Source organism: Strongylocentrotus purpuratus, unplaced genomic scaffold (assembly GCF_000002235.5).
Source record: "Strongylocentrotus purpuratus isolate Spur 01 unplaced genomic scaffold, Spur_5.0 spur5_scaffold_4, whole genome shotgun sequence".
Lineage (NCBI taxonomy): Eukaryota > Metazoa > Echinodermata > Echinoidea > Camarodonta > Strongylocentrotidae > Strongylocentrotus > Strongylocentrotus purpuratus.
In genome coordinates this window covers 28,613,646-28,635,590 of record NW_022145610.1, presented here as the reverse complement: position 1 = coordinate 28,635,590, position 21,945 = coordinate 28,613,646, and the positions used below count along the sequence as shown (strand labels likewise).

The 21,945-nt window shown below is 37.9% G+C and overlaps 1 protein-coding gene across 1 annotated transcript; it reads left to right on the top strand.

Moving 5' to 3' along the window:
* Nucleotides 1-1,231: 1,231 nt before the first annotated feature.
* Nucleotides 1,232-1,717, top strand: LOC115929102 (prokineticin receptor 2-like). Its single transcript, XM_030997289.1, has one exon. It carries the CDS (start codon nucleotides 1,232-1,234, stop codon nucleotides 1,715-1,717), a length of 486 nt encoding a protein of 161 aa, XP_030853149.1.
* The last annotated feature ends 20,228 nt before the right edge of the window (nucleotides 1,718-21,945 follow it).

The following is a 21,945-nucleotide window of genomic DNA, read 5'->3' as shown; positions in this document are numbered from 1 at the left end:
CTCGATTTTCTCTTTAAGTATGAATTTAATGGTCGATTTAAGGAAGTTAACTGTGGCAATTATGTTGATGTATTGTGCGTTCGACCTCGAGGTTCATGGTACCATGAAAAGCGCATGTGGTGTTGAGCGATGTTAAACATCAAGATAATCAATGTAATTGCTTTTTATACCTTCGTGGCCTTTTGTTTCGAATTTGCGGAAGAAACATACACTCGTTTGTAAAGAGTGTAATACATTTTCTTTTGACAATATATATACACGTATTTACATCGTTCGGTGCATTCCCGCCCACATTATTGTTATAACTCGCAGTATTGTCTTTTGTTCACGTACAGCAGCCTACGATGATTACCATTCGCCGATCACCAATTCATCGGCTGCGCGGAAGAAGAAGAGTGCATCGATGTGCGCAGGGAAGAGTTTTGTCGCCACAATATCCAGGGAGAGTTGCTCATCGCTTCCCGCCAAAGCTGGCATTGTACCAACAGAACTCGGTGGAACACGCACACGCGACGTATCGTCTGCTGAAAAAAGTTTTATCGCCTGAGTGAGAGCGAGGGGAGAGGCGAAGAGGCCTCTCAGTTTACACTTGTCGAGTTTCACGGTGGGGGGAAAGGAAGCGGGATCTTACCGATTTCGCCAAACAGTTGGATTTCTGGATCATAAGCTTGGAATACGAAATCAAACACGGCTTGAAAGGATCGAGGAGAAATATATTTCCCGTCATAGAACCACGCTCGTTTTCAGTTCCTTTTCCTGTTCCCATTTTCGCTCGGAATCTCGAGTTTAGAGAGAAAGGTTTTGTATTTCTCAGTCGTCTTGGATTAAAGTTTGAAGGATATATTCAAAGGAATACAATCACAAATTCACGCTGCCTTCTTTTATAGTACTACTACTTGCAAATTCTTTTTCATATCCTGAGCAATCGTATCTTCGTCTGTCTTATTGACATTTCTCCGGTGCCTATTTCATAACCTAAATCATGCTCTGAGTCTGATAACCATTTAGTCAAATGCCCACTGGGGATTTCTAATAACGTCATAACGTTCCGATCGTGAATCAATTTTCTTTTAGTGCACATCTTGGCAACTACTGATCATAAATTAGAATCTTCTACTTTGACGGCCCCCTCTTCAAGCGACTGCATCTTGTTTTTACATGTCTTCACTATCCACTCAAGGATCAAAATTAGAATATTAATATCTTGAATTTTCGAAACGTCATGACAGCGATGGCGTCGGCGGCCAATTCTTACCAACCCGACGACGATGACGACTACATCCAGGTAATGGAGGTCTACCCCTCTCAGAACCACTATGGCGTCGTCAACCCATACTACTACTCAGATTACTACGACAATTTGAACTCGTCGTTGAGCCTGGACTACAAAAACCCTTACAGCGTTGATACGTCTGCTAAAATAATCTTAAGCATCAGCTACACTCTTATGATACTGATATGTGGAACCGGGAACCTTTTGTTGTGTGGTGTCATCTACCGTTTTAAGCGGATGAGAACCGTTACGAATTTGCTGATAGGAAACTTGGCGCTCTCGGATTTCTTGGTGGCCGCCGTGGTGGCGCCCTTTAACTTTTATTACTATCTGCATCAGACATGGCCGTTTGGCCGAGCTATGTGTGTGATTGTGGGTTATCTCAAGGCGGTCTCGCTTTACGTCTCCGTTAATTCCCTACTCATCATTGCCATTGACAGGTAAGGAACAGCATCTCTTCACTTTGTTTCTTTTTCAATTCAATATTTTACTTTATACCACGGGTTGTACTTTTGTTTACGAGGATTATATCTTCTTTTCACAGTCTACTTTTTTTTTTAATTTATTTATTTATTTCACTTCTTTATTCAGGTTAGTCTGTTCAGTATACAAAAATAAAAACCTGGTCTTTCACAGAGCCCTGATTATAATATACTTCATGAGCTCCTGTTTAAACACAACAAACAGAATGTTGATGGTGTAAAATCCATATAAATAAACATGCCATTTAGAACGTCCGATGACAGTCCATAGGTCATATGTAAAATTCTAAAATTGATCCCTCCCCCTAACAAAAAACAAAAAAGTGAGAATAGTTGATTTCTTAACATTAAATTGGTGGATGTAAATGTTTGAGTCTGTAAAAGGCTTTTCGATAAGAGAGCCACCAATTTAGTAGTCAACCGAGAAGTTCTTATCTACGTTAGATATTAAAGTACTATAGCAAATTCACCCAACAATGGCCTACGTATCCTCATCCCCCTCCCCCTCTAGAAGAAACAGGGTTGATAAAATCGGCAATGGGTCTGTATACGGCACACGCGGTTTGTTGAAATGAGACCCCATCTTATAACCTCTTAGACATGGAAAGCTGGACCCCCCCCCCCCCCTCCGTTTATCTTTTTTCTGGATACGCCGTGTATATATATGTTGCTCAACTTGCCAGATCATATAGGATTTCTTCTATCTATTCTATCCATTGTAATTCATTCTTCTTATACCATCTTATATTCTCTGTTCTTTTTATTTTTTTGTTTTGGTTAATGAATCATATAAAGCGTTCTTGTTATATTTAATGTTTGACAAGCAAACTATGTTCGTATTCAAGTCCATTTTATTTTGCACAGTTGTCAATTCATCTTTTACTATACCGTTTCAAGTGCTCACAAAGAAAACGAAACTACTTCCCTGGTTCAAAATATTTAATAGCTAACAAATCGAGAATTACGATGGGAATTTCCTTAGAACAAGATTGTGAAATAGTGGGCCATTTAAAAATGTGCACTATCGGATATGGGACGATATCGAATGACATCAAAGTACATCAAGCAAATTATGCTCTTTTTCTTTATTATTTTTTGATGAGCTTTTAAAAAATCAAAATGCCACTATCTAACGGCACGTGGAAGTCCATGGTTTCCATCTAGGAAATATGCACTCAAACTTGAAATGTCTGGGCAGAAGACTATCCACTCTGGTGTCACGCTGGGATAAACGGAAGCAGAGTAAATAATATCTCCCTTGACCTTTCCTGATTAAAGCAGTATGGTTTGCTTTAATAGACAGGTGCATTATAGGTGGGTCCCCCCTCCCCCTCCCCCCCCCCAACACACACAGCACACACTTACAACGCACATACATACACATAATTTTGTTTTAAAGTAACTTTCGTGCAATACTTCTGAGATCAATACTTTTGTGATCAATTAGACCTCGGGGTAAAAATGGAATTTGTTACACCTTTCAAAATTTCTTTCATTTTGCTGAGATGAATTTGAAGTATTATTTACGGTCACCTAAGTTTAACGTCGTCTCATCCACCCATTTTCAAATATTTGCAATTCCTCCTTTACAGATTGCCGTTACAACACTCAGCTGATTATCAGTGTGTCCATACCATCTTTTCAAAGATTCAAACAAGATACCTGTGTGTGTCGTAAATCTTTTTATGAACAAAGAACTGCATGGACAGGGAAAATGTTTAAAGTAGCTGTGCGAAGATTCTAAAAGCTAACTAAATCATGCCCAACCTGTGGTGTCACACATCTCAGCAGTGTTCGGTGAGCTCTTCAGGTGCTATGCCGGGGCTGTGTTTAAGCGTTTTGTAATTGAAAATAATCATTACTTCGAATGTTTGCAAGCATTGAGTTTTGATAAAATTGTCTAGTCAAAATTTTACGTTTGCAATAATAAAAATACAGTGTTTTTTTTTTAAATATTTGCACAGGTATTTTAAAGTGATTTTAAGTGCGTTCATACCGTATTATTTTCACTCAATCAATAAGGAAGCATCTATGTCCATTCTTTTATCGAGAACAAATAATAACGGTAAGGAAAGCACAAGACGTATGTAAGTCAAGTATGCAACATCAATAAGAAAGAAAACATTTAAAAACATTTTGATTTAAAATAATTTGTGTAAACATGTACGCACACACGCACTCGTACACTCAAATTATAATGCAACTTTTATTTCGAGACCAAATCAAATGTTTGAAGTGTGTATTTTCCGTTACATTTATTTCTTCATATAATTAATTCACCGTATGATAAGCTCACGATGGAGTTTGCGCTAGAGAATTTAATATCAAATACATGCACACTTGTTTCGATCCGGGAAAACAGGTTTTCAAATTGCGTTCGTTTTGTTACGAGGCCAAACTCTTTCAAATGAATAGTAAAAATCGTAAATTGTGAAGTTTTCTGAATAAAGAGGCTAATCGAAGAAAGAAAATATAACCTGGTATTGACGTGCTTATTGCTTTTACCGATCGAATGCGTCGAAGTACGGAGTAATTCCACACGGCAGCCTGAAGTGTTATACCCTGGAAACAAAACCCGGATGCAAATACAGCGCACCTTGATGAAAACCCACGCACAAATATCGTCACGCAAACTATAAAGGAAAAGAAGAAGAAGGGAAAATATTTGAAATCTGAAGCGGAGGCCTAGTTTATATAGAGACCACACCAATCAGTGGGGAAACAGGAGGCGTGCTCGTCTGAATTTACATAACTTTCTATTTTCACCTAGCTGCTAATAAACGCGGGAAAGCGGTTTCATTTTCCGCTTGTGTGTCTTTCTCTTGGCGATGTGTGCAGACGTTGCCCTTAATGAAACCCAGGATTATGTCAGCTCCTAGATTCCTCACGATCTTTCATTATTTGCTTGGATTCATTTGTGGACGGTTCTAGTTTAATGTGAATGATAAATCAGTAAAGCTATTTTTTGGTTTTGTGGAGTAAAAATATTTTTTCTTCAGGTTTTGAAGTAAGAAGTTTATAAACAGTGAGAGTTGAAGGCGTAATCATTTTCGAAGTTTTTAATTCTACTGCATTGTGGGTCTTGACGTATCGTGAAGTCCAGCCATTGAGGTGAGCACTAGTCTGACCGGAGAGGGGAGCAGACAACATGCACAGGTATTACTGGGTGGATGGAATGCGTAAGAACAAGATAATTGAGAAAAGGAGGGAGTGGGAAGGGGTCATATCATATGTTTTCGTGGTACCTTCCCCTTACCCTTTTGCCTTTCTCCTTCCTCTTCTTCTTCTCCTTCTTCTTCTTTTCTTCTTCTTCTTCTCCTTTGTCTTCTTTTTTCTTCTCCTTCCCTCCTTCTTCTTCACCTTCTTCTTCTTCACCTTCTTCTACTTCTTCTCCCTCTTTTTCTTTTTCTTCTTCTTCTTCTTTTTCTCCTCCTTCTACTTCTTCTCCTTTTTCCTCTTCTTCTTCTTTTGCTTCTGCTTGTTTTTTTCCTACTCTTCTTCTGATGCTTCTTCTTCTTCTTCTTCCTCTTCTCCTTATTTCACTTCTAGTATCTCACTCTCTCTCTGTCTCTATTCACGACTCAACGGGGACATTCCCCCGTAGCTATACTGCAGCGTAATCTCTCCTCTTCGTATTGTTTTATTCCGCTTTCCCAGACTTCTCGACACTTCTGTCCTATGTGACCCATCGATCTGTTGTTTCGCGTTCAAGCTGTATGCCCCCATACCTTTCACATGAAACAAGGGGGTGTTTCACAAAGATCCTAAGTTGAACTTATCTATAACTTGGATTTAACAATTATGGAAAGCCATTAGCATCTTTTAAAATATTTTGTAAAAGTTATTTTAAAAGGCATAAAATGTTGATTCGAATTAATCATATTTTCTATTATCAAGGAGATTTCATGTTCTTGATATGAAATTTATGAAAAGCATAAAATGCTTGACTTTTTGCTTTTTAATATATTTCACTTTAAGGCTACAAATGGCTCTCCATTATTTTTTAGTTTAGCTTAGAGTTAAGTTCGATTTAGGATCTTTGTGAAACATCCCCAAGGTCTTGTTCTCTTGTTTCTTGTCTCTATCCATATGCAAGACTTTCACTTCCTTCTTATACCATTACCGTTCCATATTCTTTTAGGCATCACTAATCTGTTCCATATTTATAATCATTGCCCATGTCTCTGCCCTTATAAGTGATTCCCTACCTGTATATCTTTCCATACTTCTTTCGGGTAAAACTAAAGTCTGTCCCTTGTTTATTATCGCTGGTCGTGTCTCCCCGCCTTTTTCAATCCACTTTCGCGTTTCTCATGAATCTTCTAATCTTCGGTTCCATATGTATCATCATTACCAAAGTACATCTAGCTGCCCCACATTTTATTTCTCTGAACAATTCCAACATGCGAGCCGCCCTCGCTTCTTTGGTATATAGTTCTAAAACTTTCCATTCGCATGAGTATAGCAATAATAATTATCCATGTCTCTGCACTTTTCTATTCTTGTAAACGATAACCTAAATGTGTCCGTACTTTTTTTGGTAATCCCATTATTTTGTCTAATAAATGCAATTCATGTGCTTGTCTCTGCCCCTTTGTCATTCCTCTGGCGATGTTCGTCGTAATATATCTTTCCATTTCTTTGGGCTATACTAATCATGCGGGTCTTTTGTTCCATATTTATAATCATTGCCCAGGTACATGTACCGATGCTCCATTTCCCCCTTTTCTTTCAACAATTCCGTGATGTTGGCCTTCTGCACTTCCTTGCTTTATATTCCATCAGCTCTACTGATCAACGTTCAGAATAATAATTTTCCATGTCTCTGCCCTTTCCTATTTTTTTGTTAACGATTAATTATGTCACTCCATCCTTCTTTTTTTAGTAATAACAAATTCTGTCCAATTGCCATAATTACTTTTCCATGTCTCTTACAGGCTCCAAACCTAATGTTGAACAGCGATGCACGTCATGTACATTTCCAAACTTCTTTGAGCAATAAGAATCTTCTGTTCAATATCTATAATCATGGTTCATGTATTTGTCCCTTTTATTTATATTAATCGACACCCTATCTTCTTTATCCTTTTTGGGTTCTCGACTTACAACCATCGTGGTGCATGTTTTTAATCATCGACCATGAATCTTCTCCACATTCATGCCTTTTCAGCTATTCTCACCACGTATCTGTCATTCCTTCTTAACGATCCTCTGAATTCATGTTTACGAACATTGCTCAAGTTTCTGCGCCCTAGGTCACGGCAGATTATGACTCGTGTATGGCACCTGTGTGACATGTTTGATATACTGGTAATTGCCGTCAGCTTCGGGACTAGAGTGTCATTTGGCTCTGCGTGGTGCCTTTTTAATTTCCCAAAAGGACATCAACCACCGTCGATACTTTCTTCATCTTACCATGGAGTTACTAGCCTGAAAGGATTGTCTTACAACCTTAGCTGCCGGCCGAAATGAATATATTAGCCCATTCGATACTAATGTTTAGGTTCACCTACCCCTAAATGAAAGCCAATACTTTAATGGTGGGATTCAGTGGCGTAGATAAATGGATAAGAGCGGAAGTATGTAGCTCAGTCGAATAGCGAGAAGAAAACAATGGTGGAAGATATGATAAAATGGAGAGGGGGGAGAGAGAGAGAGACAGAGACAGAGAGAAAGAGAGAAGAAGAGAGATATGGGGGAGAGAGAGAGATATATATAGATAGAGAAGAGAGAATAGGAAAGTGATAAGAAGATGATAGGCCTGGTACCTCCCACACACTTGCACTAATCGGTATAGTTTTTAATTCAAATTACATCCATCTAGTAATGCGTGAGTCACTCAGACGAGACCGACTCCATACCGACAACAGACCTAACAAACTTGAAGAAAAATTACATAACCATGAAGGTCCAAGGATCGGTCGGTTTTTTAGACGGTTTGACGAAATGTTTAGGTCGCCCCCCCCCCCCTCTCTCTCTCTCTCCTCTCCTTTAACCATGAAGGACCAAGGATCGGTCGGTTTTTTAGACGGTTTGACGAAATGTTTAGGTCGCCCCCCCCTCCCTCCTCTCCCGAATGATACTTGTGCCCCCGAATTGCAAGTGAGTGAAACTCGCTCCGCCAATCGTAGTTATTTCGTGCCCACGTTCTGTATCCCATTACTCTGCTATGGGGTAGGTCATACTGTCAAGGAAAGAAGTGAAAACCTGTCGATAACAATGCCTAACGAGGTTTCCAATCAATAATATTGGAGAGGCGGCTGGAGATGACCCAATAATTCATTTATGAACATGAAATAAATCCATATCAAATTATATAGATTACGAGCAAAAACGTAAACAATTTGATTGGGTGCTAACATTAAATAGAGTACAGCTTCGTACAAAAGCTGTTTAATAACAGAAAATGTACCTTCTAGATTGCTAGGTGTTTAAATGAAAGGTGAAAAAAGTAGCAATGGATATTTGTCATCATTTTTGTTACTCCTTTCACGTTTTCGTGTCGAATATAGTTTGGATTCGTAAAGACTAAATCTGCATCTTTCTTTATATATATATATATATATATATATATATATATATATATATATATATATATATATATATATCATTTATTTAATTAAATTAAGGTACTGAAATGTGTACTGGAAATGTATACATCATTCAAATGTTTATGCTTCAAAAGCTTCCTTATATATTTATGTCCATTTACTTTTATGTTTGAGTGGAAAGAAACTTTGAATTGCATTTAATCACAAATGATAGGACTAGCTAAAAACGAATGATATGCGATACTGTTCGAATGGATGCCAAAGAAATTCTTGAGGTGCTATTATGACTTTTACTATGGCTATATTTAGAATTTTAGTAGTGTGCTGTTAAAGAAAAATATTATGTGAAACAACAAGATACTTGAAAATAACAATCTGACTTTACTATGACCTCTTCCATTTACGTAGTGATGCTATCACCTACTACTGATACCTGACTCACATCAATGAGACCAAAATTACCCCCCCCTATGGCAAACAATAAGCCAGTTCATAGATACAATCTGCGCATGGGCAGATAAAGGTCATTTGTACCAAAAAGGTAAAACCCACCGAGATGAATACTGGATATGCGCTCATGAAAGTTATGTAACATTATTCATTTATGCACCAACGGTACATTCTATGATACGCAGGTGGAAGTATTCTTTTCAAGAGGGCAAACAAAAGGTATTCATGAAGCAAATCTAGGACTATGGCAGTTATTATTCTAATATGCTCAAAGTGGGACTTCTCCATGTGTAAAAGATCTGTGGATATTTGGGGTCATTTGTACCATGTGCTATCTGTAAACTCCCTTATTCGGTTGGCCTGGTGTTGTTCTTGAAATTTGAAAGTGTGTCTTCCGTCTGGTTTTCTGTATTACCTTGACTTGCCGTAGTTGGCGCAATAGCAGTCCGACAGTCCTAGAGAATGGAAAATAATTATCGGGAGAAAATAATATGATTTACTCAGACATGTCACCTTTCGTAACATCTTCTGTTTCCGAGTGTTTAATGCAATTATGACCTCTCATCCACCAATGGGAATACTGTCCATCCTTGTGTTGATTTGTTTTCTTCCAATATAATGACTGAAAGTGTTGTTTTTTTTTTTTGGGGGGGGGGGGTTCTACTATGATATTCTTTCAAACTGACATGCAACATCTGACATCTTTCCCAGAATTCTTCATTCTCTTGTGGGTGATATATCATTCCAAATGAAAACAGACTGAAATTTAAGGTTTTACCTACAAATACGTATTCGCGGAGATACATTGTCAGTAGCAATGAGTACTTAATGATGTAATAATGATATGGGCTGAAACTGTCACTGATATTTTGATATTGTCATTTGTTATCTTTCACAGCACAAAAAACAGTAGTTTTGAGTAATTTCATTTCAAAAGTGCTGTTGTAGAGATGCTCTGTCAGATGCAATCGGGTAATAATTTCAAATAGAAATCACAATTTTGCCAAACTGTGGTTGAAACTATATTTCTTTTTTCATCGCGCTAAGTGTATATTTAAATTTTCTTGGAAATTCATTAAATATAATCATGATATATATCTAATTTTCTCATGGTCTAAAAAGAAGGGGGGAAAGGAAATCACGAAATGTCCAGCCTGTCAGTAAAAATAAATTGTAATGTGTTTTTAAAGAGCTCAAGTATACTAACCTTTGCTCAAGTTATATGTCTAGTTTTACCTTCTTCAGTTTGCATTTACATTTACATTTTTCTTTAAGTTGGCAATTTTAAAGTTGACCAAAAATGATTTAATCACATTGTCAGAATGTTTCACTTTCGACTTGGTCGATGAAATACGGTTTACAAAAGAGGCACTCTTCTCAGGGTTATATTAACGGGATTTTCTATTTTTAGTCAGTATAGAATGAACAAGTCTTATTTCATGTTAGCTATGCTATAATTTCCTTACTAGAAATGGTGAATTCCTCTGGCATGTTGCCAAAACGAGAGAGAAAAAGAGCTAGAATATGAAAGATGAGGAGGCACTCCTTAACATTTAGAACCATACTTTATGAAGAAATTGTGAGTAAAAGCCTTCGAATCGCTCCTTTTCAAATCTGATCAAATTACTTCAGTGCTAAAAAAAGAAACTGAACTTGAAAAAGATATTATTGGCACTTACTTCTTTATTCCTTGAATTGAAATTGGAGAAACTTTTAATTCCTCCTTCCCTGAGGCAAAACGCTAGTTGACTAGTATACTCTTTCTACGATTTGTTTTAGACACTCAGCCGTAGGAAAATATATTTTCGTGACTCGGAATTCGTAGTGAGATTGCTTGCTTTGCTTTTCCTTTTTGCAGACGGTTTTAACGTTTAACGTTTTTCTATACTATCCTCCTGAAATTTGAGGCACCGTTGATTGCTACTTTTTGTAAAGCTTCTGCGAGGAGCTCCAAATTAAGCGAAATCTATACGAAAAAGACTTGCATTTCTTGAGGAAGACGTTCTTTTCAAGAAGTTGTTTCTTTTTTAGGAGTCGTTGTTGATATACCTATCAAATGAACATCATTATCTTTCATGTATATGCGTACTACTTCCCACAGAGACAAAGAAAATAAAAGGTACATCAGCGAGAGAGTAATTTAATATCCGTTTTGGTACCAATTGGATTCTTTCTTACGAGGACGATAACCTAAAATCAATCACTGACGGAGAAGTATCCGTGTAGAATGTTTTTGTTTTTGTTTTGTTTCACTCCCTTCATCCATGGCCCTCTCTCTAATAACGGACTTTCCGGGAGCCCCTGTTGCACGCTGTTCTTCGAAAAAATCTCACCCTAATTGGTAGCCTTATTACTTGACACTACTTTTATCCACAAGGAGTCCCAATCACCCCCCCCCACACACACACACACACACACATGCCAGTGCCACCCTTATTAGCTGGACCCACGCTACACCACTGTGTATATTGTAATTTTTTTTTCCTGAAGGAAATGTAAGGGCCTTAGCCTTACGCTTGGAAATGTCTCATGCAATTTATCATGCTCTCCAGAGGAAAGGACGTCCTCGACTACCAAAGTGTGAACACTTCAATACGAGTGCCTTGCCCGAGTTTTAAAAAAAGGTCACATATTTGAAATATTCGAGTCCATTTTCTTGATATCGCTATTACTACGACGACAATGACAATGAAGACAAAGACAATGTCTACACCACCACCACCACCACCACCACCACCACCACCATCACTACTACTACTACTACTACTACTACTACTACTACTACTTCTACTACTACTACTACTACTACTACTACTACTACTACTTCTACTACTACTACTACTACTTCTACTACTACTACTTCCACTACTACTGCTACTACTGCTGCTGCGACTTATACTGCTACTAGCTGCTTCTTCTAAAATATTGCTACTGTTACGTTTTTTTTTTTTTTGGGGGGGGGGGGGGGGGGGGTACTTTCAAAGTTTAACGATGGACTTAAGCAGGCCCCATCCCTTGTGGATCATCGCCACTTTGTATTGCTCGAGGCACAGCTCTGCAGCTCTAAATCCCAGTGCCGTAGATATATCAAAATGTAAAACTCTATACTTCTTCGAAAGCACAATACATACAGCTTGTCAAACACTTGGGTATACGACGAACACTACCAAAACAACCGATGATAGGCGTTTTTTCGCAATTAGTGCGTGAATCCCTACTACGGTATCCAATTTCAAAATGTATAAAATACTCTTATTTTTTCCGATCTCGTTTGCGTCATGGACGGTCCTAGATTCCAAGAACTTCGAGTTAAATGTCCCGAATGTTCGAATCTCATATGCCCTTTCTAACAATGTTAGCATATGATACGACTATGTGGCATTTAGCACCATTACTGATCCACTCACTTAAGTGGAGATAGTCGGAGAAATTTCCCCAAAGAAATAAATTACCAATGAGAGGCGATGATCGGCCCACGATGATCGCGTGACGAGTCAGCTTTCTAGGGATACTATAAGTTCAAAGAAGAAGTTTTTATACGACGGCGAGAATCTTGCTATTTTTTTTTGTTGTTGAAATCATATCCCGTGTTGACGTAGGTTTGATTAGATTTAAGGAATTCTAGATTGAACGTAGTTCGATAAAACGAAATACTATTCACCGTTCTTTATCTTCTTAGAAGGTACTATTTCAAGCACCCTGTCGACTGGTGACTTCGCTTCTAATAGGCCTTGCCATTTCCGTTCCTTTTCTTTTCTCTCTCTTGTTTTATTTGAGATCATCTTTAAATAGACTTTAAATAGAAGAAGAAGAAGGAAGAAGAAGAAGAAGAAGAAGAAGAAGAAGAAGAAGAAGAAGAAATAAGAGGATGAGGAGGAGAAGAAGAAGAAGAAGGAGTAAGAGGAGAATGAGAAGGAGAAGAAAAGGAAGACGCAGAAGAATAATGATGATAATAGCAATACTAATAATAATAATAACAATAATAAAAATATTAACAATCATGAAAAAATGATAATAATAATTATGATAATAACAAAAAATAAAAATAAGAGAAATAATATGAATAATAAAAATGATTAATAATGATTAAACTAACAATAATAAGAGTATCACTAACAACAAAAAAGATGTGGATCTTTCATGGTTACAATTTCTAAACACACATTATTTTGGAACCAACAACGTTTACCGCTTTAATTCATTGAAATTCTGACCCTGCTCCAACAAAGAGTAATCAGAGATCGATCTCTGCCACCTCACATGACCTAAATTTGTCTCACGCCAATCTCTCATGATTAATTTACTTTCTTTCTGGGAAAAAAAAAGGTAAAACGAGAGTATCCCTTACTAATGTAAAACAGTCTAACTGAGACACGTTTGATTAGTCAACCAAATAAAGTCTTGTCAAGCCTCGAGAAGAGTAATCTTTTTGTTCTTTCTTTTTTCATAGATCATCAATCATAGATATATTAAGGGAGTTTACAGAGACAATCTGCGCATGGGCAGATAAAGGTCATTTGTACCAAAAAGGTAAAACCCACAGAGTTGAATACTGGATATGCGCTCATGAAAGTTATGTAACATTATTCATTTATGCACCAACGGTACATTCTATGATACGCAGGTGGAAGTATTCTTTTCAAGAGGGCAAACAAAAGGTATTCATGAAGCATATCTAGGACTTTGGCAGTTATTATTCTAATATGCTCAAAGTGGAACTTCTCCATGTGTAAAAGATCTGTGGATATTTGGGGTCATTTGTACCATGCGATATCTGTAAACTCCCTTATTGTGATTCTCCTCAGATTATAGGGCAGGTTATCAAGAATCCTTTCTTACCTCGGACACTGTATCACAGCCGTCATATCTGCTGGTTATTAACGATACGAAGTAGTATTTGCTAAATCATAGTATTACTTTACTCGATGATACTAGTCTAGCAAAGTCAGTCGGGTTGGGCATTAAATAAAAAGAATAAATCCAGATGACGTCTTTTCTTTCTTTTTAAAGGAGAAAACCAATCATATTTCTAAATATCACGCATTCTGCGCTAATGATACCATCACTTATTTCATGTATTACAGCTGTATAAAACTCAAACAAGTTCAACAATGCTTTTCGTCATTCCTTTTGCTTCATCAGAATTAAACTAGCTATGACAATGAAGACGTTTGTTTAAATTGCGTTTACTTAGAGAGCAGTTTTGTCGCCATTTTCGGACATTTTCATTTTCCTAAATACAATTTTAGCATCGTGGCCCCCAGGAAGTGTCTCAAGAATTTAATTTCCGTCCGAGCGTGTACACCAGGGAAATTTATTGATCAACGAGGAAATGCGACTGCTGATGGCTAGTCAGTTTGGTCATGTTGATAGCAGGGGAATATGATAATATATTATTACCATGGTAATGTTGATATGATCGCAAATTCATTAAAAGTGGTCTTAAACACGTCATAAAGTTTGGAATGAGTGGGTCATGTACGTAGTTATTTTTTATTTTATTTAAATGCTTTGACGTATTCAAGCAAACTTTAAACACGGCCATCACAAAAACTGTCTAAACTCAACTCAAGGGTCATTTACTACCCTTTCACATATCCTATATAAATCATGTTCAGATTACATAGCAAAAAAGAATGAAACGCCGATAATACCAAACAACAACAACAACAACAACAACAGCGTAATACGTCACTGCAATGTTCGAACGTACATGTATAGGTGACGCACACGGCTATTGACATTTCGTTATGTTGATATTTTTCGAAAGTCTTTGCGATCTTGTTTTAAGAGCATATCACGTAAATACTTGTCATCTTCTTTTTCACGGGTTATATGTTTTGCAAGAGAGAAATATAAAAAATTCTTCATGATTAAGCCCCCACACCTCTCCCTCTGTGTTGTCACTTTTGCATCTCGGTCATCATTACCATTGCCCATCCTATACTTTAATAAGATTTTTATTATGATTATTAGTTTGTATATATTGTAAGACATTGTTGAGTATTCTTGTTTTTTTAATCGATTGTAATAGTAAATTCATTATTGTTTTGTTTTGTTACGTTTTCTAAACTGATTTGTACCAAAATACCTTGTTTAGGCTCGACTAGCACATGTGCTAATATCTGGCCCCTTATACTAACCAATAGTTTCTCTTCTTGTATATGTAAAATAATTGTATGAAATGTATGTATTGCTGTTGGTAAATAAATCAAAATCAAATCATTATACGTATACAATTCAAGCTAGACTGCAATGATAATTATGATGATTCACAATTTTATATAGCGCCATATTTCTTGCAACTCTATTAAATTCAGTTCAAATTAACATTAATTTTCTTCTATTTTTTTTCTTCATACAGTCATGTATTTACAAAATACTCAAGTGGTCCTTGTGTTCATACGTAAGGATAAAGGCAATTTAAGACCGTGTTCATTACAAGTTTAAAGACAATGAAGAAGACGTAAATCCTAAAAAGCATAGGCTCGTGTCCAATACGTATTATATATTTAAAACATTGAAAGGCGCTACATGCCGACATCCTCCCTCTTCAAAAATGATTCTGAATGGCAGGTGGTAATGAGTGATGTGCCATTCCTCGCGGGTATCTGATATTTGGATTAAATATCAATAAGTATGTTGGATGTGTACGCCCCCATACATACTCCTACCATTCATGGATATCCGATCTGGTGTTACAGGTATCTCCCCATACATATATTATATGATATTGATCGAAAACGTGACTGAACAAAAGATTATATCTAGTCCTACTAGCCTCCATTTCGAACTGACCCCACTCAAAACCTCATCCCCTTTCTGTCGCTCTTTCGCTCGCTCACCATCCCTCTCGTTCACTCTCTCTTTTTCTTTCTCTCTCTCTCTCTCTCTTTAAGCTCTCTCATTTCTCTCTCTCTCTCTCTCTCTCTCTCTCTTTTTCCCCTCCCTCCCTCTCTCTCTCTCTCTCTCTCTCTTTCTCCCTCCCTCTTTCTCTCTCTCTCTGTTCTCTCTCTCTCTTGCTCTATGTCCCTCTCTATCTCTCTCGCTTGCTCTCGCTTGCTCTCCGTCCCTCTTTCTCTCTCTCTCTCTCTCTCCTAACCCCTCTCTTCCTTCTCCTTTCTCCCCCTCTCTCACTCTCATCACCATAAACACAACCCGCTATGCCCCTCGTAACTCATCCTCCAAAAAGTGCAGTCATCCTTTCGTGTTGGTAAAAACATAAAGTCTATGATAAAGGAGATTTCACGCTCATGATGTCGTGGTGTAAATCGAGCTTTAACAAAAAGGTATTGGGTAATAATAGAGTGCCTACCCCATCGGGAGGCCATCTACATGATCAAGCATGGTTTGTTTATTGAATTGATCGCTGACTTCCATCGTGACCATGGCCTAGCGTCAGTGACGTCACATCGTGTCGTTCTACAGGTTTTGAGAGAGACGCATTGTTTGTTTTCTCATACTCCTTCACGGTTGAAAGCATGGGAGTAGATGTTCGCGTCACACGCTATTAACGTCATTTTCTAGTATTGCATGAAGTCTTCCCGAATTGATAAATTTTTCCTTCGGCCATTTAACAAATGTCAGACGACACGAAGCATTTTGTAATATCATAACCTCAATATTTAAGTTGTTCCCAAAAGTACACAAAATCGCCTATTATTGTTTTTGAATTCTCTGCAATAGACTTCTTTTTAAATAGCTAGATTAGCATTAAAAGAAACATGTAATTGCTTTCAAAACTCAATTGTTTTTACAGTCCAGTTTACTTTATCTGTTAGTGCATTCTAATCACTGTTTAAATATAGATTTTATTAAATTTCTGTCCATCTCGTGTGTCTATTTTCTTCTCTCCACCATTCCCAGTACAGTATCTTTATGATAGGTCAGCTACGCGAATTGCCATGACAAAAGCGTGCACGATATTCCCAGCTGCGTGATAGCTTTATCGCTCTCCTGTTCTTCGTTCTTTTTAAATCTTGTTCAACCTATCTCAATGTCTTGTGTCACTGTGTTCAGCAATTCTCCATTAATGGATAAACTATTCTTAACTCTACTGCGTCACACACCCCTCGTGAGATCGCCCTCACGAGAGGCTCTAGCCAGAGGTAGATCTTAAAAGGAGTTGACCCCCCCCCTTTTTTTTCTTTTCACAACCTCCCAGCCACTCTGCTTCAAGTTTATCGCTAAGCTCCTAATACTACACGTTCGAACGTACCTTAATAAGTGACTTTACTCCCCCCCCCCCCGCCCCTCCCCCCCCCCCCCGTCCGCACACTTGCAAACTCATATTAGGATCTGTAAGGTCGGCACAACAAAGCTTCCCCTCCCCTTCTATTTCAAATTCCTTGTTCCGCCCCTGCAATAGCTCTTTGGCCGAACACCGTGCGCCCAATATTCAAAGGTTACAGTGGTAGAGGTGTTCTGATTTACATTGTTTTCACGAGGGTAATCCGTGTTAGATACGTAGATGTAGGACACTGATACCGATTGACCAATTTCCGTCAAGAAATACCCCATCTCCTTTCTATCACGAGTCCTTTTTTCGTAGCGTTGATTTAAGCTCTCGACGGCGTACCGATCAGTAATAGATCCGCTCGCTATGCATTACGGAGAAGTGGAGTAAAAAATTACATCAAATGAGTAGGCCTGTACCCGATCCGTGAATATCATATAAAGTAGCACATTAAAGTTCCAGGGGCATGTTTTGTTTCCCCCTTCCATTATCTTAAGGATACATTGTGGTACAACCGTATGAAAGATGTTACTCAAGATATATAAAACTATTTTTCTGATGGAGTAATTTCAATTTGTTATGACTTAAAAGCATTGATTCAAAAACTTTTTTTTTCTTGAGCTTGGTCTTTTGGTCTTTGTTTCTCGCAATTTAGCTGTAATACGAGCCCGTGGAGGCATGACGTCGGAGTGCGTGAGCGATTGCATATCATCTTCTATTTGCTTCAGCTATAGCATCACTGCCGGGTGAGTTCATGCTTTCGGAAATGAAATCATGAATAGTTTACTTTAGGATATCCGAGACAAACGAGGACTAAAAAAGAGAGAGCAAGTCTGAGGCAGATCAGTCGCTGGAACCCCATTTCTTAAAGAAAATCCACCTTTATATGTTCTCGTCTACAAAGCTGGATTAGGGCTTGCTTCAATTGTCATTTCACCAAGACAGGGATCAAACAAATTGGCGTAATTTGAAAATACATTCAGCCACAGGAGACAGGGTGGCTGATGACCGAAGATTGGTATATTTTGGCTATCCCAAGGAGGATTAAACAAATTTACGTGTTTGAAATAAAATTCAGCCGTTGTTATCCCCTGAGGAGAGGAATTGGCTAATAACAAGAGATTGATGCACGGTTTAATGGATGGGGCGATCGCGTTACCTCCTATCGAGTGATATTTTCATACATTCATTTACATTTTCAAATGCCATCGACACAAATTTCCCTCTTCTAAGCTATTTATTTTCTTAATCAGCCTCCGAAAGATGGGTCGGTGCTGGATCACATCTAAAATGGTTGCCCCCTCTCCCTTCCTCAAATATTGCGTCATTAACTGCTTCTCTTAGTTTATGCACCAAATCAATGTGCTGTCCTCTCTCTCAGTATCCTCTGAGTGCATCAACGCCCCCGCTCTATATTCGTCTTTCCTCTCTCTCCCTCCCTCCCTCCCTCGTTCTCTAACCCTTTCAATAAATTCACTCAGATTGATTTTACTCTTTAGTATGTTTTGAGCAGGAAGGGAGTTAACTGCGTGTAAAATGATTTGGGTTTCATAACGCACTTCTTGTTCCTAACAGACAATATTCTCTTTGGACCCGTCTCCTTAAATATCTATCACCCCACCCCCTCCTCATTCCCATCTCTCTTTCTCTCACTCTCTCTCTCTCTCTCTCTCTCTCTCTCTCCTCTCTCTCTCTTCCTTTTCTCTTCGTTGTGTGTTCAGCACTCTTGTTAACGTAACAGAGATGTTTGCTCCCCCTAAAAGTACCATCCCCCCAAAAGTAAAATAATCGAAATCGTTCATGTCTGTGTTAAAATTCTATAACAATCCATCCATTCACTTTCACGACTTGTCTTCACATTATTCCCATAACGCTGCAACTATCAGTAGAGGCGTAGCTACGGGGGGGGGGGGGGGGGGTCGACTGTTAACAAAATCAACCGGAGTGTTGGCTCAGTCAGTAGAGCGTCCGCCTCACAACCGGGAGGTCGTGGGTTCGATCCCCGGCCGCGTCATACTAAAAGACGTTAAAAGATGGAAGTTGCTGCTACCTTGTTTGGCGCTCAACAATAAGGGATAGAGCAACGTCGATCTGGCGCTGCTCAGTGGCTGCCGGGCTCACGATCAATCGGGCAAAAAGAATTTTCATTTCGGTTTAATAAAATTTGGAGTGGACTAAAAGATTATTATTATTATTATTATTATTATTATTATTATTATTATTATTATTATTGTTATTATTATTATTATTATTATTATTATTATTATTATTATTATTATTATTATTATTATGAATATGAAAAGAAAGACAGGAAAGAGGAGGACAGAATGAAATAGAGAAGAAGAAGGTGTTTTTTTTTTTAATCATCACACCCCTCACTCCGTGGCCTTCTTAAATCGCATTTTATCCAAACCTCCCCCCCCCCCCCCCCAAATCAGGCTCCTTCGATGACTTGAACAACCGCACATCATTGTCTTCTAGAAGCATTTCAATTTAGATTGAATAAGGGGAGGCGGGGACCTCATTGTGGATTGGCAGAGACATCCATCTGCATTGATGGATTTTTACAAAAACACCATGAAAAGGTAAAAATAGACTCTGTCAAAGCTGAGTCTCGACCAAGTTCATATAATCACTTTATATCCTTTTTAGCAAAAAGGGACACCCCAAAAGCAAAATTTTATGAGACTGAGCGTGGTGGATAAGGTTTGGTTTTCGCTTATAGTACATTGCATTAGAATGTACTTTACTGAAATGACAAAAATCAGTGACAAATCTGCTGATATAACCAATTAGAAGCATGGATTTCACTAGCTTATAACAAAAACTGTAATTTGTCACTGAAGACAAGGTATGTGAAACACCCCCTGATAAAGGTTAATGTTATGTAATATACCGCATCTTCGGTGGGTTTCACTCAATAACCTTTCCATATGGCAGGTATAAGAATATGGCGCAGGCACGTGACGTCATTTTGCCTGATCTCACCGCTAATACATGCTTAAGCCTGTTATAAAAAAAAAGTTCATTGAACAAATGAAAATGATAAACACCTTTCTGTTTCTTTATACATGTATAAATACATACTCTGAATTTCACGATTATTTAGGACTTAGCTTTTCACTAAATTCTGTTTTTCCATCATAGTTCGCTTTCTTACGTAGATGTGAACTTTCTGGGGAATCTTCGAATATGACGTCACAATTGATTGTAATACGCTCCTGTCAAAACCGACTACAAAACTGGATCTATGCACATTGAATTTGTCCTTTAATGATTGTATAGACTTTCATTTAATCAGCTTATTAACAAAAAAAACAAAAAAAAGCAAATTTCAATACCCTATCGTATGACCTACAAAAATCATGTTATTCGGATTAAGTAATAAGTCATGAACTTGTTTGCACATTTAGATAGGTGACGCAGATAGCTTTTAGTCTTACTCTTAGGTTTATTTCTGGAAAAAAATTTGGGATAATGTTTCTTTTACATTGATAAACTTCATATACCTATTTGATAAATTTATTTCACACTTATGAGGGCAGGTTTTGAGCTTTAAAGGCATATCGTTTAACAATGTCAAATCTGCGATGCATGGCCCTATGTGTTATCAGAGTATGTGATCTGGTGTAATATTGAAGGTCTAAAAAGAATGCGCTTCAAAATGATCATGAAATGCCTCAACAAAGTACAAATCTTTGAGTGACCGGTTTTACCATACTCATTTTACCCAATAGACTGTAGTGTTAAAAAACCGTTGGGAAAACGAAAAAATACATTTCGATTTCCAATCATAAATATCTTGATAATCAGACGGGCGATCTGCTTGTAAAAGTCATGATATTCCTGACTGACCTAAAGGTTTATTATGATCGCAGCTTGAGGTAAAACTTGAATTTTGTTTCAGAATCTGTGGCAATGTTACCAAGTCACTTTAAAAGGGCCCGCATGCTACTTTTAGGCACTTAGGCAATTAATGAGAAATGTGTGTCGAATACTATTCTGTGGAATTCAGCTTCTTGAGCTGACCGAAGAACATATCTCAGCAAAAATATGACATCTAAACAGCTGTTTTTCTTCTGTGTGACTGGAAATATTCGAATCATGCACACCAAACTACGGGGTCCGTCAAAACTACACAGCAACACACTAAAAAAAAAAGATTGACTGCGTTGCCCAAGGGACGTGACCCCCGAGTGTTGCTCTTATCGTAGTCCCATTAATTCCAATCAGCGTGGGTTTGTCAAAACTATGACAACGACTTGTGTTGATCTGACCTTATAATTTGACCCGAGTTCTGTTTGGATTTATCGACGGAAAGACGGATTTCCTTTCATACTATTCTTAGAAAAAAATTGAAAACGCAGATATGCGAAAAATCTCTTTTCCACGTTGAAAGTAGATTTAACGGAGGGAGAGGGAGAGGGGCGAGGAGAGAGAGACAAACAGACCGAAATAGGAGGGAACTAAATGATTTTTTTTTTAAAGAGTGCAAAAAATAAATTGCAGATTAAATTGTGTTAAAGTGGAATTCGAACCGTCAACCATTGGACTAGGGTCAAGTAAATGAACAACTATACCACAAAACATCCACTAATAAGGAAATACCGATGGAATCATTATGTGCATTGTTATGACAAGATCTACACCTGGTATCTTTGCTATGTTTACGATTTGCTTATATTTCTTTAACGAAAAATGGGATCCAACGTATAGCAAACAACTTTACTGTATGGATTTATATCGTCTCTGATATTTTGACACAATTGCAAATAGCGCAAACAGATTTTGGGAAAAGCTCGTAAAATGGGAAAATAAGTATTGAACTATCACTTCCAAGAAAAGATGATGGAAACTGAGAAGACTGGTCAGGAATGCCAATGGTACCGATGAAAACTAGAGTAACTTGATAAAGTAAAAGAGAACGTAAAGCCAATGAGATCGAGTGGCAGG

What these genes read in the sequence shown, in the direction of transcription:
- LOC115929102 (XM_030997289.1), top strand. Translation starts at nt 1,232, where the DNA reads ATGGCGTCGGCGGCCAATTCTTACCAACCCGACGACGATGACGACTAC.